The sequence below is a fragment of the Bombus vosnesenskii genome, unplaced genomic scaffold (assembly GCF_011952255.1).
Source record: "Bombus vosnesenskii isolate JDL3184/JDL3185 unplaced genomic scaffold, Bvos_JDL3184-5_v1.1 scf7180000013274, whole genome shotgun sequence".
Taxonomy (NCBI): Eukaryota; Metazoa; Arthropoda; class Insecta; order Hymenoptera; family Apidae; genus Bombus; species Bombus vosnesenskii.
The window spans coordinates 149,387-165,696 of record NW_022882932.1 but is presented as its reverse complement, the minus strand read 5'-3'; the positions used below and the strand labels follow the sequence as shown (position 1 = coordinate 165,696).

At 38.3% G+C, this 16,310-nt stretch overlaps 1 protein-coding gene across 4 annotated transcripts in view; it reads right to left on the bottom strand.

The window, feature by feature from the left end:
• Positions 1-3,558, bottom strand: part of LOC117231852 (RNA-binding protein Musashi homolog Rbp6) — a 430,672-nt gene extending 427,114 nt beyond the window's left edge. For all 4 annotated transcript variants that reach the window (XM_033490701.1, XM_033490700.1, XM_033490702.1 and 1 more), the window contains exon 1: positions 3,477-3,558. In XM_033490701.1, the coding sequence (XP_033346592.1) occupies positions 3,477-3,511 (35 nt within the window). In that variant the 5' untranslated portion in view covers positions 3,512-3,558. The remainder of the gene's footprint in view (positions 1-3,476) is intronic.
• Between the last annotated feature and the right edge of the window lie 12,752 nt (positions 3,559-16,310).

Below are 16,310 nucleotides of genomic sequence, written 5' to 3'. Positions count from 1 at the left end.
ATTAAAACCATCGATAAATTTATATTGGTCTGTACAACACGCTATTAACTCTTCTCCCAGCTTGATCGTGTTTCCCAACTTCCACTATAACAGTGTATACATCAGTGTTTTTCCATTCATAAATATTGTCGACTCGCTGACAACCGTACAGATTTACAATTTCCGCTCAATTCGCTTGAACGTTTTTATTCGACAGGTGTACTCGCGCGAGTCGTGCTTAATATTTCGCGACAAAATGCTGGCATCGAAAGGAGCAGCGGACATTTGTCACCACCGTGACGCATATGAACTGCAAATTATTCGCCACTTCTCAAATTAGAATACGGAATAATTATATAATAACGTTTTGGTTCTGGAGGCGGGCATGATCCTCCGTCGTAGATTCAAAAGTTGAAATTCTTGTTCCTGAAAACTCGTAATTCTTTCATAGTTATGTGAGAAATGAATTGGCTATACCGATTTTCTATTTTTGCGGAAACGTTTAATCCTCAAATGGTTAGCAATATAATTGGCAATAATGCAAGTGATCCACGGCAGTTTGAAACAAATTATTCAGTGTTAGAGTAGTTTTATCTCTACATATATTTTATATTTTATACTCGTTGAATATATCATTGCTGGCCTTCAACGCGAGTAGAAATTAAATATCTCAAAATCAAGCCAATCTAACCCAAACCAATCGTGATCATCCATGACTTAATAATATTGAGAGTTAAATTTATCTCTTAATCTTAATTGTTAAAAAACCTCCTGTACAATCATTAATGAATTCTATGTTAAAACTGATAGTTCAGACAACGCACGCGTGCAAGCTCTATTTCGGCAACGCGGTGCATGGCATTAATAATGACACGTACTCTTATAGGCATCCAGCACGCGCCACGTATTCGAAGATGGTAGGGCCAGATGCGCTGGCCAAGAATAGACTTATCAGCCAGATAAATGTGACAACGAACGCGAAAGAGCTAGCTTTACCTGCGCGCACCGTCAACCGATCCCAGGCGCCCATTATTTCCTTTCGCTATCTACCGCAGATGCATCGCACTTACCAACTCGCCGCCCGCTGCACCAGATAGCTTCGCTCGCATCTGCGCGCACGCGGATTTCGTGTCCGTTATCCCTTTCCCGTATCTATCGTAAGACATCACAAACGGTCCGACCGTGCCGAAAATAGGTTATCAGCCTGCCTCGAAATTCGATTGTCAATTTCTACAAGATATTTGAGATCCATCGATAAATGTTCTTTTCTCAGTCGATTACAATTATATAAGAAAGTAAAAATGATTGAAAAGAAAGGAAGTTAATTTTACTTAATCACACTTATAATTATGGAATGAGACAAATATTTGATAACGTTGATAAAAGATCTTTTGGAAATAAGATATCGCCGGTATCGAAATGTGATGAAAAGTATGAAATATTTTCTATTTTATTTGTATTTTATTTAGGCGCATATTCAACAACAGTCAAGATTACTCGTTTATTTATGAAACAGCGCATTAAATATATAGCAAGGTTTTAGAGGAGGGAGCAAAATGTCTCAAAATGTTTCTAGTATGGCAATGCTTAAGCGGCACAATAAAAAATTTTAACACATTTATATTTATATTATTCAAGCTTCATGTCTCAGTTTAATTTCATTAAATTGCAATATATTATGACACAAAAGTCGTCAAAAACATGTTTTGACAGTAACCACATTGAAAAACGCCATTTGTACCCGCGTAGGTACAAATGACGCACAGTGTATTAACAGTGTACTGGTTAATGGAATTATATATACAACAAGTTTGTTACTAACTTAAGATACGATCGTTACCATTACTGATGTTATACAATTAGAAATGAATATATACTATACACTTGTTGTATTTTTAACTTTGTGCCAACTTCGAGAAGGTTGCAATATATTTAATGTGCTGTTCAGGAAGTAAGTGAGTAACCTTAATAATTGTTACATACGTGCCTAAATAAAATACAGTTAAAGTAGAAATTATTTCGAAATAAGTAATAGTTTCTCAGCAAAAATCTTTTATTTTAAATTTTTTAGTGATGCGATTAATATTAGAGCCAACGTAAAATGCCCTTCATTGTCATTAATAAAGCGGTAATTTAATTCTATCTATTTATTATTTATTTCTATTCTTAATTCTTATTAATGAATAAAAAATTACATGAACTGTACAATCATGCATGCGAATAAGGAATAAGAGAGCTCCGCGACCGATATTATATTTTAAATAATGATAGAGGAGGATATTTTTATAACGTAATACTGTGTCACACATTATTTCGCAATGAAAGTGCTTTATGGCCAAAAATCGAATCGGCAGAATGATGTTTTCTGCGACAAGCTGCTGCTTTGAAATTATCTCGATATCAATCCAATAATTGCAGAGCAATCACTGAACACAGCTAAATGAAATAAGTGAATAACAAATTTTCTGCAATAACAATACCTAACAATGAACAAATCGGAGAAATTTTGCAAACGAGTGCGTTCAGTGGACTGGACCTGGAAGATTTTTGCAAAAAATATAGTTTAATGAAGAAAGCAAATGCAAAAAAGTTTTGTAATAGGATCAACCAGATATGCCGTACATGATGCAAAAAGGACCTTTTCGATTGATCAAACCGTTTCAGAGCAATCGGCAAACATAGATATGAAAAAGAGAAAAGAGAAAGAATATATATGTCGAATTGAGATACTTTCCTTCTTCTCCGAAATCGGTATAAAAACGACACAATTATTCTAGTTACTTTGTTTACTGAATGAATTAAATATTTCTAAAAGCAACATGGCATCATTGTTTCTTAGCATATAAATCTTCGCATTCAATTAATCATCGCTGTAGGCTGTTCGTATATCAACAAGTTTCGTGACAGCCTCTTTTCAATCATCTCCGAAGTGGCACAACCAATCATTATCTTATAATGTTATAAATCCATAGAAACACCAACGGGCCTAGCATTCTGGCTACTAAGATCGTCGTTATCGCGGCTAATGACCGATCTGATGGCCCCAAGTCGTTCTTAACGAATACCGATATTATATATTCGCCGCTTGTTTAATCCGAGTTGCGATTAGCATAATGCGCAAGAATAGAACGCGGCACTCGGCTTGCATGTCTGCGGTCGAAAGGAAACGTGAACACGCGAACGCAGAACTGCGGGGTGCTTCTAATAAGGGGTCTAGAAATCCATGGTCGATCGTCAAACGCCCCCATAACTCAGGATCCGAAGGGTACCACGTTCCATAAAACTACGTCGAGATAAGCGATCGCGAATACTCGTATCGCTATTAAAAGGCAGGATATCCGTTGGATCGCTATCGCCATGCATAAAGACGCAAAGATACGAAGAAGTCCCTGGTCGATAAATTTTTGTAACTGATAAAGGAAGAATAAGGGGTAGAATAGGGATAGTTTCTGTTTTTAGGGAACGTTAAGGTGTTTCTTGAGCGGAATCTCGCTTACCTTGATCGTCGCGTAGTAGGATCTTTCATGACCATGACTTCTGTGATGTCCCCATACTTGGTGAAGTACTCTCTAAGACTTTCTGAAATCACAAAATGGTATCTTTGATTTCTTGCGTTTTGCTGAGTTTGATGATAAGGTGTTGAGGTGGAGTAATAAAATTTTGTTAGTGAACGTTATTCACATCGTTACTCGCATTATTATTCACGTTATCCATATTTTTATATATGAAAATTTATTGTTTTATTGCCGAGTCAAATGTCTATGGAACATTTTGGAAATTCTTATCGAGTTTGTAATCAGTAAAGTAAGGAGAAGTTGAAAGGAAATAATACTATAGGTAGTTATTGTGGACTTCCATTTTTCACAGTAGCATATCATAATAATTACTTATTATGTCGAACGATAATTTCTTTACGGATTTTAAGTTCACTTACATTTTGATATTGTTTCGTACTTTATCATCATTCTGTTATTTTACGAAATGATATAATTTTATATCAGTGGCAATCAATCACAATTCATGAGATCGAAATACTCAGCATTCAATTACTTTCCTACTCACTTCGGTACTTTACCTTTTAAATAACATCAGAGTAAGCATCTTTTTTACGAATGATTAAAAAGAAGATACCAAAGATTTCTCGGTGAGTTGTTCGTTGCAGATGATTTATTACAGCGCGTTATCTTGGCGAAAGGAAGGGTCCATTTTCGGAACAGTCGAGTCCTGAGTCGAGTCGCCAATTACATAGAACATAATGAAACTACCAGACCATTTCGTGAATCATATGATACGAGGAGGATTTACGAGTGGCTGTTTCCTGTCGGTTATCGGCAACACCACGCTCGTTACTTTCAACGTAAAGAATAATTTTAGCAAATCAGTCGCTACGCCGGCTTTTCGTTGAGCCATCGTGAGGGCCATCGTGCAAACGTTGAACGCGAGGAACTGAAATTCAACGGTGAATAATCGCGAACCCCTTATCTACCTCGTTCCCCGTTTCAGAATCATAGCCGCTCTCGATGCAGGCTCTAGAGCTTTTGTGAATCAAACTAGAAACGATGAAGCACGCGAACCAAACCGTTGTACGCAAGAAAATGGACAACTGAATCCTGAGTGTTGAGTATTGTGAATCTCTTAGCGCGCACACAACGAAACTTGAAAGTGCAACGATATTGGTATTTCCGTTGAAAAGCGAATTCACGTAACTGGATTGATTTGATAGAAGATGATATTGCTACAGTAGGGGTTCCCTTATTTGTACAGCCATTATCCAAATACTCTAATATCTGAACGTTATATTATCCGAACATAATATTCTCCAGAATCTAATGCCTTTTTCCATTTCAAATATGTATATATTTTATTAGTGTTCGTACACAATGTATTCTTCTCTTTATTCGATTAAATGAATTCTGATTATAGGAATTTAATATGAAACCAATAGCATTCTAACTATCGGGACAATATACGATGTACTTAAAAAGCTCGAAAGGGGTGTACGTACAACAGAATCAAAATACATGATGTTGGAAAAGCCACAATCACAGATATTAAAAGATAAAGGCATGATATTGAAAACTATCTAAAGCACGTAAATTGCTCGGATGTTGACAACAGTAAAAAAACAATCTTAGATATATTGATATAATGAAATAGTTTTGTTACGATAAAAACGATAATAAGGACGAATTTATATAAATGGAAACAACAAACGAAAATGGTAACGGAGAGGTGTTTTCTTAAGCTGGAGCATTCGTAGCATTCAAAAAAATTCGATGGTTCAAAGTACAAAAAGGATATAGCTCGATGCAGTTGTTTATGTTGCAAAAATGATGTGATTTAACAGTCAAAAAGATATGAAGTCCATAAATATTTAAAGAATCTGTCAATTAATCTTCGATATTCGAATAAATGAAATTTCATATCGGAAAAATGATTGTTCTATTAGCTGAACAGATTTGTCTCTCTATTAATTTGGATAAGGCAAGCTCTACTATACCTATATTTTCATAGTTTCGAGAAAATACTTGCGAAAAATAAAATTCTTAGAGCACAAGATTATAAAGTAAAAATGGCTTATTATTTCTTGTCAGAAGTGAGAAAAGATACGGAAGTTGCAAGTAAATTTTTATAGTCGATAAAATGTCGCACATAATTTACGGTATAACACGGAAAGCCATTTACTGTTCTTTTGATATTGTACATCACTCTGCTCTATTTTTCTTGAAATATCGGTGTTGCACTTGACGAATCTTTGCGTCACTAGCTGATAAATTCTCGAACATTGGCGTTGCTATAAATTCCGAACTGGGCGAAAGTTTGGTATCAGATATTTCTTAATTACACGCTGCGGCTTAACTTGTCAAGTGTGCGCAATTAATTTTCTACGGTGTTAAGCTAAGCTAAAGCTCTCTCGTGAACGCACGCAGCATGTTCATAAATGACGTGGATTACGTTCGATACTGTCGACTTACATTGTTATCTATTAATTCTAATTAGCGTTAACGAACCTCGTCTTTCCGCTTGATTCGATGTCTCGTGGTATCGAAAACTGGAATTACATTGGAATTACTGAATGAATCAATATTTGAAGTCCCTTAATATACATATTATCAGACACCTACAGATACAGTATTTTAGAACACAAGAAACGATGTCATTAGATGATTTACAATACTTAGAAATTCAATTTTTACAAACTATAACCGACGTGAAATTGTAAAATTGTAAAGAGTTGTTATTGGTCGACTGAGAAATATTATTACTTAATAAATTATTGTACAGAGGTGCTCTAGAAATATTAATCTTCCATAAATAAAATACGTTACGAATATTTAATTCTTCGTCGACCAAAGTGAGTTTACTCATAAACGCGTTCATTCAATACCGACCTCAATCTTCCCTTCCATTAATCAAAATTTTCGCGACGGTTATCGTTAAAAGGTACGAAACGATAAATATGAAAACCATACTGCGCACTGGCCCTGATCGAAATCAAATAACGACTAATAATTTATAGCAGATTTAATCAATCCATGCGGTACGAGAGTTGCCGAACGCGGTGGCGGTCTACCCCCCTGACACAAGGGGCACCTTCTTGACCTCGTTTGCTGGTGTATATCAAAAGGGTGAACTCTGGCCGTGGGCCAACATGGACACACTCCAAATATATCTTACACCCTATCTAATTATACGCTATTTTATCCAGATCGCCGTGAAGACCTCGTAATGTTCGGTAGTTACTTGCCTATTCCGTCGCGAACGGTCTCCGTCTTCGATAAATTGCCGATCCGCCATCCTGATACTCCAAGAGGGACGTTATCCCGTATAGATTTCACCTATCTCTTCCTTAGCTTCTCCGTTAAATCGTGCGTGCAGCTACGTACCGTGCACAATAGAAAGACAGGAAAGAAGAAAGATTGAGGAAAGGTGGGATTCAATCTGTTCTCGAACAACCGATACTAAATCTGAGCTTTTCGTTACTCTTTTTTCGGTGAGAAAGTCTATTCGAAATATACACTTTAGAACACAATTAAGACCTAATGAGACCTCCTATTAAGATAATGTTTTTGAGGCAATGCTGAAAAAGTATTAAATTTCCCCTGCGGCTTTTCAGAAAGCACTCGTGCAACCTGTAATGAATTATCGTGGTGTCTTATTAAATTTGACTGTTATATTTTAGTGGGAGAAGAAAAGGGTGGCGAGTCCGAGGCTTTATATATATATATATATATATATAGAAGGGGAGAGGGAGAGGGAGAAAGAGAGAGAGAGAGAGAGAGAGAGAGAGAGTACGAGGAGGGATGGCAGAGTGGAGCGTTTATTGTTTATTCAGTAGATGGCGTTAATCAATGAATTATTGGTGTTCCTAGGTCATTAGCCGCTGAATACCACCTGTTTGGTAACGAGCTGTTCGCATAAATTACATCAACCTGCAGAATTAATTAGTAATACTTAATTAGTATTCTCGGAAAAATAAGGCGGGTCCCTCTTTGCCCGCGCCAGGTATTTCAAACGTTACTTTTATTTGCGCGCCACTAATGACGACGATATCCAGCAATTTCATGGCGCATAATCATTCTTTTTATACGAACTTGATAATCGTAATCGTATTTCATTAATGTATCCATTTTGCCAGCTTCGTTAACAATTGATCGAAAATCGAAATGATTTCTTCAATATTATTTTTCAATAAATGGAAGAGAAACGTCATTCTTTTAAAACTAAGAAGAATTTTAGTTTAGAGCCGCTCTTCCTTCTTAAATTTTGTTCCTTTAATTTCGTGCGTCATTTCGTTTAAGATATTCTAACGAAGAATTCTTATCGAAGAACTATCTGTCTCAATCGTTCTTTGAACTATGGAAATGTCGTTAAATCCAAGAGGCTGTGCCGCATTCGCTGATGCTACTTTAATTTGTCTCAGTGCGGATTGATGGAAGCAATTACGTCGTTCACGAAGAGACACTTTTAAAACGCTTCTGTGACTTACGAAAATTTACGGACGTCATTTTCTTAATTGTTCCTCAGAAGAAGTTATTTTTCACACGAGGATTCCCCAGCGATGCACTCTTTCTTACGTGACCCTATTCGACGCCATGAATCTCGAAAAGTGTCATTGCAATTCGTTCCCTGTCGGACATTGATACTTTTCAGTGAAATAAAACAACTTTGGGTTTCTACTACCGGTCATCAGAAATTATTCTAATATCACTGAAAAATTTCAATATTTTTTACTTTTAATACATTTAATTACTTTATTACATTTAATATATTTGGAGCTGGATCCACAATTATAGTATACGAGATTCGATATTTTTACTCTTTTCGAAAATTATAAACGATTTAATCGATTGCATACCGGCAATGCAATAATATTAATTGCCATGCATTTAGAGTTGCGAAACGTGCATTGGAAATGAATTTCAATAACACTTATCAGCAATAAATCACGCATGACAAATGAATTATTGCTTTATGTCACATAATGCCTATGATCCCTTCTACAAAATCGCTCAAAACCTAACCCCATTTAATGTCAGTGACAATTAACGAATTCGAAAATAGCTGAAATTCTAGAACATTGATCTGACGCTATTTTTCTTCAAAAAATATTACCACAATGATAATATTTGACGCTTTCACAGTTTTCATTAGACCTATTTAAAAAAGAGTTTCTGTACGAAATGTAAAATTATAACTTAGTATTACTTTATCAAACACGTGATGCGCAAGTAACTTAAATCTCTGTTGCTCGCACCTCTATTACAAATCCCGACAACTAAAACAAATCACAGCTTCCCTAAGCAGCAGAACACGGAAGCGTTCTATTCTCTGCGAATAACAGCGACAGGCATGCAAACTCTACGTAGATTTTACTCGGCATTCATGTACAATGTGTGTATATCAGTCACACATTGTCCCATTTCACTTGACATCGTCGGAATTATCCCCGTACACGCTTCTTCCAATAAATTCCATTTCCTAAAATACTACGTGTTTATGCGCCGCTCGAAATCAGTTCAAAGAATCTTCCTGTCAGATTTATTTTATGTTTAGTCAACTCTAGTGTGAAATTGAACCCCCTACCATAAAGAATGTGACTCCAAAGTATGTGAATTTTATCACATTGAATAAATCCGTTGAATGTCTCTGTTCTTTTAACATTTGGCTATTGGACGATCTCTTGGCGATCGTCGACTCCTTTTCTCATGTTCGATGCACTCGACTTGTCCAAAGATGAAAAGGGGCCACAAGTGTTTTTGACACGCGACACGTCCACGTAGCGATTGCAGTTTCGTCATGGTGACATTTCGCCGCGCGGAAAACGACTTAGAAGCGTTAATTCGACGCGTATTAGCGCTTCCACGGGAGTACGGCCAGTCAGCATAAATAACCCAGAGAGAAATCATCTTATTAGCGAAAACGAGACGAAGGGTACACGCTCGTCAACGACGATAGCGATGAACAAAGAGAGGAGACTGAGCGGAATATACGCGGCGAGGTGACGCAGCGAGAGTTAGATCCTTCGCTTGTAAGCGATTACAAGAGATAAAGTCAATCATGATGTACAATAGTACAGGACAAGATATAGCGAAATCGTAAATTTAACTATCGCGTAGCGGTATCGATGTCCCAGAGCTGTAGAATCATTGAGGGTAGTACATGATACTCTATTTTAAAGCTGAAGATATTTCATTTAGAAGCAGAAAAACTATTAGGATATCACTAATAAACCATTACTTGGACAAATTTGGATATGAAATACAGTTAATGGAAAAGGAACATATTCTTTAGAAGATACGTAGATTACCAATTTAAAAATTAAAAAGATTTTTGAACGTCATGTTAGAACATTTACAAAATTTTATATAGCAAATGATTCAGGAAACACATTCCATTCTTTCATACAATACACAATGGCAATTTGAAATCGAAGGTACTTCCATAAAACGCCAATAATTCAAGTGCTTAATGTTAATAATGTTGCCATACTGCTGCTTTCAACTGTATCTATGTTAACTCTGTGTTAGAAATGCCTTTATGTGGCTTTGGTTAAAATTTCTGGTCTTTATGTGTTCATATTACGATCGATTGTTCTACTTTGACACCTAAAACTTTGACTATTGACTGATTTTACATCACTATAATGTGCTCTTTATTAAACTTCCATGAAGGACACATCTGGTGCGTTTAACCACGAGTTGTATTAATCCTGGTCTCGCGCATTCGATCGGATCTATCTTGTCTTTCGGAATTGGGATCCACGAAATCGTGATCGAGAGTAGAAGAGGATACAACACGAGCGAAAACGTAAATTCGCGGCTGGTTGGACGAGCCAAATGGTGCCAATTTACTCAAACTGCAGAATTATGCGAGAGGTAACGCGCCTCGAATATTTTAAGCTTCCGTCACGTGGATAAACGTCGAGTATTGTGCTAATTTTATAAATAGACAAGCTCTATCGAAAGGTAGTTATTCTCTCGTAGCTTTCGCTCGTATATGTAGATAGATGTTTGTACATCATTGCATATTTACGGTGAAACTCGTGTACAAACGTGCATTGCGCGAATTAACGACTACAGTTTACGTGGTGCTTCCTTTCATGCGAGGGTTTTCAATCTTGATGACATATCGTTTGTTGTTGCTGTTGGTTGCGTTTGTAGCTTGGAAAACAAGAGAGAGGAACTAAAGAGAACATTCTTTGCTTTAAACATCGTTATGTAAATTATATTATTAGAATTGTTTAATTGTAAGTGTATTGGGAGTTATCAAATTTGTTTTACGAAATAAAATAATATCACTTTGAGGATCTCGTGATGATAGATGAATGATTAGTCTGTACTTACTAATTTCGCAAAAATTTGGTAATTGAAATTGAGGTTATCAGTGAGGTAATTATCTTTATTACTATTAATTATTATAATTATCACTAATTGATCAGAATTTAAAATATACATAAACAAAATATGGAAAGTCATTTGTAAGAACTATAGGAGAATAATAAATTAATATTTATGTGGTGACTGATGCTACTATAACACTGAATATAAGTACTTTATCATAAATTATGCTTTTAAATCAGATTTCAATAAATTTTCAAATATCGTTACTTTCTCGTAATACAAATATCAGTGAACAGCGTAGCAAAAAATTGAGAAATTATTGTTGAAAGTTTTTGCAGGCGTAAAGCGAAATTTCATATATCAGTCTCGTCTTCGATTCAATCTCCGTAACGGAATTGCTCTAAAACGGTCGCGTGTCGAATTCCCATTTCTCGCATCACCCATACCACCTTTCTCTCTTTGTCGGTACGATACAGAACGAATTACTTTGGCCGGAAAGTGCCTTTTCCGATTCTTGATCTTCGGCGTGCTCACAGCCCGTATGAAATAATTTAAGCTCTTTTTCGGAGGATCGCGGCGCAAAGGTTGCGCGGTGCGCTGAAATATTCAGATCCAAAGAAACTACCGTGTCTCTGGCTGCGGCGCGGCAGGTTGAGGCAACGTTACACGTTAGCAATCCTGCGGGAACTGGATCCGTCCAGAATGGATTTCCGCGCAGGTGCAGCGCGGCGCGGCTTTGTTCACCACGGAGTTTTTCTCTTATTAAAAAGCGGACGCTGCAATTCGCCGAACGACGGGGCCGACTTAAGGAAATTACGCGGCGCGGATTTGGATAAGGATAGTTTAATATTTCATGGCCAGAAACTGGGGATGCAGCCTGGGAAGACGTAAGGCTTCGCTCCGGGGAACCTTCATTTTGAGAGTGCTTGCTCTGAAATGTGGCGCTGGGCGAGTTTTATTTGGACCGTAGTTGTGAGACTGAGAGAGTGGTTTGAAAGATAGGAAGGAATTTTGTGCAGAGAAATGTATCTTAGATGCGGAGGCAAGTTGAAAAGAAACAATGGAGAAATACTTGGTATGGTTGATTAATTATTATCTCGAGAAGTCTTGATAGTAAAATGGTTGAGTGGAAAATCATTTTCACGTAATATTTTTATCTAATGTCTGCTAATTCAATAATGATAGTAGTAATCATGAAGTTCACAAAATTCTCAGACGTTAATTGGCACATAATTGGCATTATGCTGATTTAAATATCATGAGAAAAATATTAAGTTTCTACTTTGTACAACTTGTTAATGCCACTATTTTTCCCGGAAAATATAACAGCCGCAAAACGTAATAAGGAAATACATATCTCAGCAATTTCTCTGGCTATCAGCTTCAAATTGAGCAACGGAACACGGGAAACATTCCGCGTCCATTGGTACACAATAGGTGGAGCGAAGAAGAGGAGAGCTCGCGTTACTTCGTGTCTGCTCCGCGCCGAGTTGCAGTTATCAATTCAAGGGATCCCGAAAAGATTGCCCAGTGAATGAAATTCAGAATTACCATTCAGCTTGATAATGTGGCTCCCACAATCCTTCCATTCCTTCCTTCCTTCCTTCCTTCCTTCCTTCCTTCCTTCCTTCCTTCCTTCCTTCCTTTCTTCCTTCCCTCTTTCCCTCCTTCTTTTTTGCCTGTTTGGTCGCCTTTACTCGCCCAAAAGATCTTCCGTCTCGCATCATAGAGCCCGCTGCTACGTGAAATCGAGTCCTCAGAACATATTGGTTGGTACTGTCGAGGAGCTGCAGCCTCTGCTGTCGGGGTGATAGTGAATAGAAGAAAAAGGAATGCCGGGGCGGTGGGTTTCATTCAAATGAGATCCAAGCTGAAGAAGTAACCGAAGGAAGGGTTGCGTGCGCAAGGGAGGGCAATAGCATAGAGACAGCATAGCTGCCTAGAAGGTAAGAAGACCGAAGAAAAGAAGGGGGATAAAAAAGAGAGATGGCAAGCGTTGGTCTCCTCGAGTGTTTTTCTATTCAGAGCGGACTCGTATAAAGTTCTATATACTGAGTTCTATCCCATTCTATAGCAGAAACGTGGATACCCTAGAAGAGTAGGGATAGAAGACGAAGGAAGAGGTACAAGGGGAATGGTTCTCTCATCCCAGAGCGTCGTTCATTGAAACGAATGGTCTTATCTACCTCTTCCCCTTCATCCTTTTGTCTTCTCTTTTTCTCACTCGTTCTCTTTCTACTTCCCTATCCTTGCAATTTCACATCTCTTTTTCTTTGCTCCTTCCTCCCCTTTCCTTTCCTTTAGTCGTTCTCCTCATGACCCTTGAACGCCTTCGTCCTTCTTGATCTTCCTTCTCCCTACTTTCCACTTCTCCCTCTCTTCGCAAGTCGTTGCATCTCGACGTCTCCCGCGAATCCGCCAGGATTACTTATCTCTCAGTAAAGGACGCTCAAGGCTCAACCTAAAGCATCATTTGAATAAACGCGAAGTTACTGCGCCGTGTTCCGAGCTCCGCTAGGCGGTCGGCACAGAGAACGGATAGGTAAATAGATGGATAGGCAGAGGTGAACGAATGTGCCAACGCTCTGTATTAATGGCTCGAGATGTCTCTACGTTGAAAAGGGACGTGTCACTTTTTGTTACTGCGAGAGGAAAATCGTCGTTGCTATCGGTAAAATTTCTTCGACGATGAATCACGTGATTGGACGACAATGTTGCGAGATTAATTTTATCACGGGGAAATTCGTAGCTTGGAAACGAAACAAGCACTGAACAGAGATGTATATTACGATTAGAACAAAATTTCTGTCAACCATATCAAACGAAATACTGTTCCATTGTATCCTTCAATACGAGTTAATTCTTCTGTACTTTTAACTTGCTGAATTTAAATGCTATAATTACTACATATATATATACACACAAAATACTTAAGAAACAATCAAGGCAACACATTTTTTCTCTTTTCCAAGAATTCGAAGTACGAAATAGCATCTTAGTGTTACCCAAAATATTTATTAGACAAATACAGATACGTTGGAATACCTTTTGCATCCACGGCATTTGACAAATAGGACCGATGACCAACCTATAAATCTTTCATCCACTCTCAGCTGAGTCTTGCAAAAGCATATGATGAAGCAATTTTAAGCAATAACAAGAAACCGTGGATCGAAGTGGCACGCATCAAGAGAAGTAAAGTTCGATGAAGTCGAATCACAGCCTTCCTTGGTGACAAAGTTCAACAAACTTGACTGTGAGTTGCTGGACGGGCAGGCATGCGACGTTTCGTCGAGTTGTCCGTGGTGGAAGACAGCAATTACCCGACGACGCCTGAGTGTCGTGTACACCGAATAAACAAATAAACATTGCCTCGTTGGCCGGACCAAGAACGCGTGCAGAGTCAGTCTGACACCCTATCCGTTCACCTCGAGCTATATCGCTCGAGATGAGCAGGAGGCGACGAAGAAAGGGACTCTATAGGGCGGCCAGGGGCGTGCAGGGTGGGTAAGAAGAGGTTTCACGTTGCTCTCGTTCGCGTGCCGGTCTATTTTGGCGAATACACAGCATCCCAAAGAGATCATGCTACGTATACTCGTCGGTTTTCACGGGCCGTGCCATTAACGGTGGCGTAAGAATAAACTTAGGACAATCCAGCGTTCGACCACGTCATCGCGCGAAACCAATCCCTGAAATTTCGCCTGGTTTATCTCGTCTGGATTTGGTTTATCGGCGATTTGATGCAATAATATAGCAATAAAGGTATTGCGGTTAACGTCATTAGCAATTAGAGTTATTAGTTACTAGAAATTTATTAAAGGTTTTAGAGATCTTTTCCTATGCTACTTGGCATTTCCGTCAAACGTCATCGATTACATTGATAAACGTATGTGTTGAGGATATAAGAGTATCCCAGGTTTACGATATGGACACGTCGGCGACTTAATTAGCATTTTAAGCGCTCGGCGAGTCCGTTCAATAGCAAATGATGTATTATAAACTTCGGCATCATATGAGAATTCGACAATAGACCTCTGGACGATGTCGCTAACGGGACGTTACGATATGCACCCTCCACCAGGTGTGTGTGGATTGGTCGAGGATAGATAGTGCGAAATAACGAAAGCGAAATATTGCTGTCGCAGTCCGTCAAATATATTTTGAATAAATAAATAAATAAATTTACAGCCGTACACGTGAGTCGTTAGTACTAAATATAAATCGCGGAATAAATACTTGTTATTGTTCGTCGCGTAACTCGATAAATACTCGGAGATAGATACACTTCGATACTCGTTGATACTCGTTGATACTCTTCGATACTGTTCGATACTCTTCAATACTCTTCGATATTAAATCGCTCGCGATCGCGTCCGTTTATTTATGCTGGTCGGGTGAGAACCGGAAAATTCGAATTTGTCTACGTTTGACGGTTGCACGTATCGGCGACATTGTTTTGCCCGGAGTTTATTTGTTCTTACATTACTTGTAATCTAACGGTCTTGATACTCCGAGGCAAAACAACAACATGATTTGAATTGTGTTCTGAATCATGTGCCGCTACATATGCACATGACGCACAACTTGGACGGACGTATATTTCCACTTCACAGAAAACATTGACGAAAACACACGCTCTAGACTGACACATAGAATATAAGCACCAATCGCTTTGAGCATAAGACACACTTGCAAACACACTTCAAGATACGTTTCAAGAGACACTTCAAAAGAGACTTCAAAGTAAACACCATTTCAAAATCACAATCATTCTAGAAGACTTCAAAATCATAATCATATTAATACTTCAAAATGGGCATTCGCCAAAATCAGAATCTACTACTAATACTAGAACTCTTAATCAACCTTCCATCTTGAGTGTCAATATCGCCCAAGGTTCGCGATCTTAACCGAACAGTTACACAACAGTACGATTTAAATGAATTTAACCAAAAGATCAGGAAGCAGTGGGACAACTAGACGCAAGTCTTGCACTACTTCCTAGAAACGAAATTATTATTTTTGAATATTACCACGTTAAAGGCGAGTCGATGAAAGAAACGATATTCATGTTACATCAAAGATACATGACGGAGGCAAATCCTCGACGAGCAGGTCCCCGCCGGATCAAATGTGCATCAATCACCATCTCTAAAATTCACGGAGAAAGAAAAACCCAGGCGAACTCGGTTTGGGGTCGTTCAAAGCGAGGGTACCGTTGAGGTTGGATCGATGGAATTTAAAATAAAAAGAAGTGGAGGTTCCTCGCTAATATTGGTAATGGTAGAAAATTGCGAGCAACCAGACACCGCAAGAAGATAAAAGCATTCGCGTGTGCTTTATGCTCCGCGGGCTTTTGGTGTACCACCGAGGAAGACGTATTAGTTAGTCGTTTTCCTCGAGGGCCGATCTGCATAGCGGCGATACGAGGGGAGAGGGTGGTTAAAGGGAAGATGGCAGAGAGGGGAACAGCGACGAAGGGGGTTG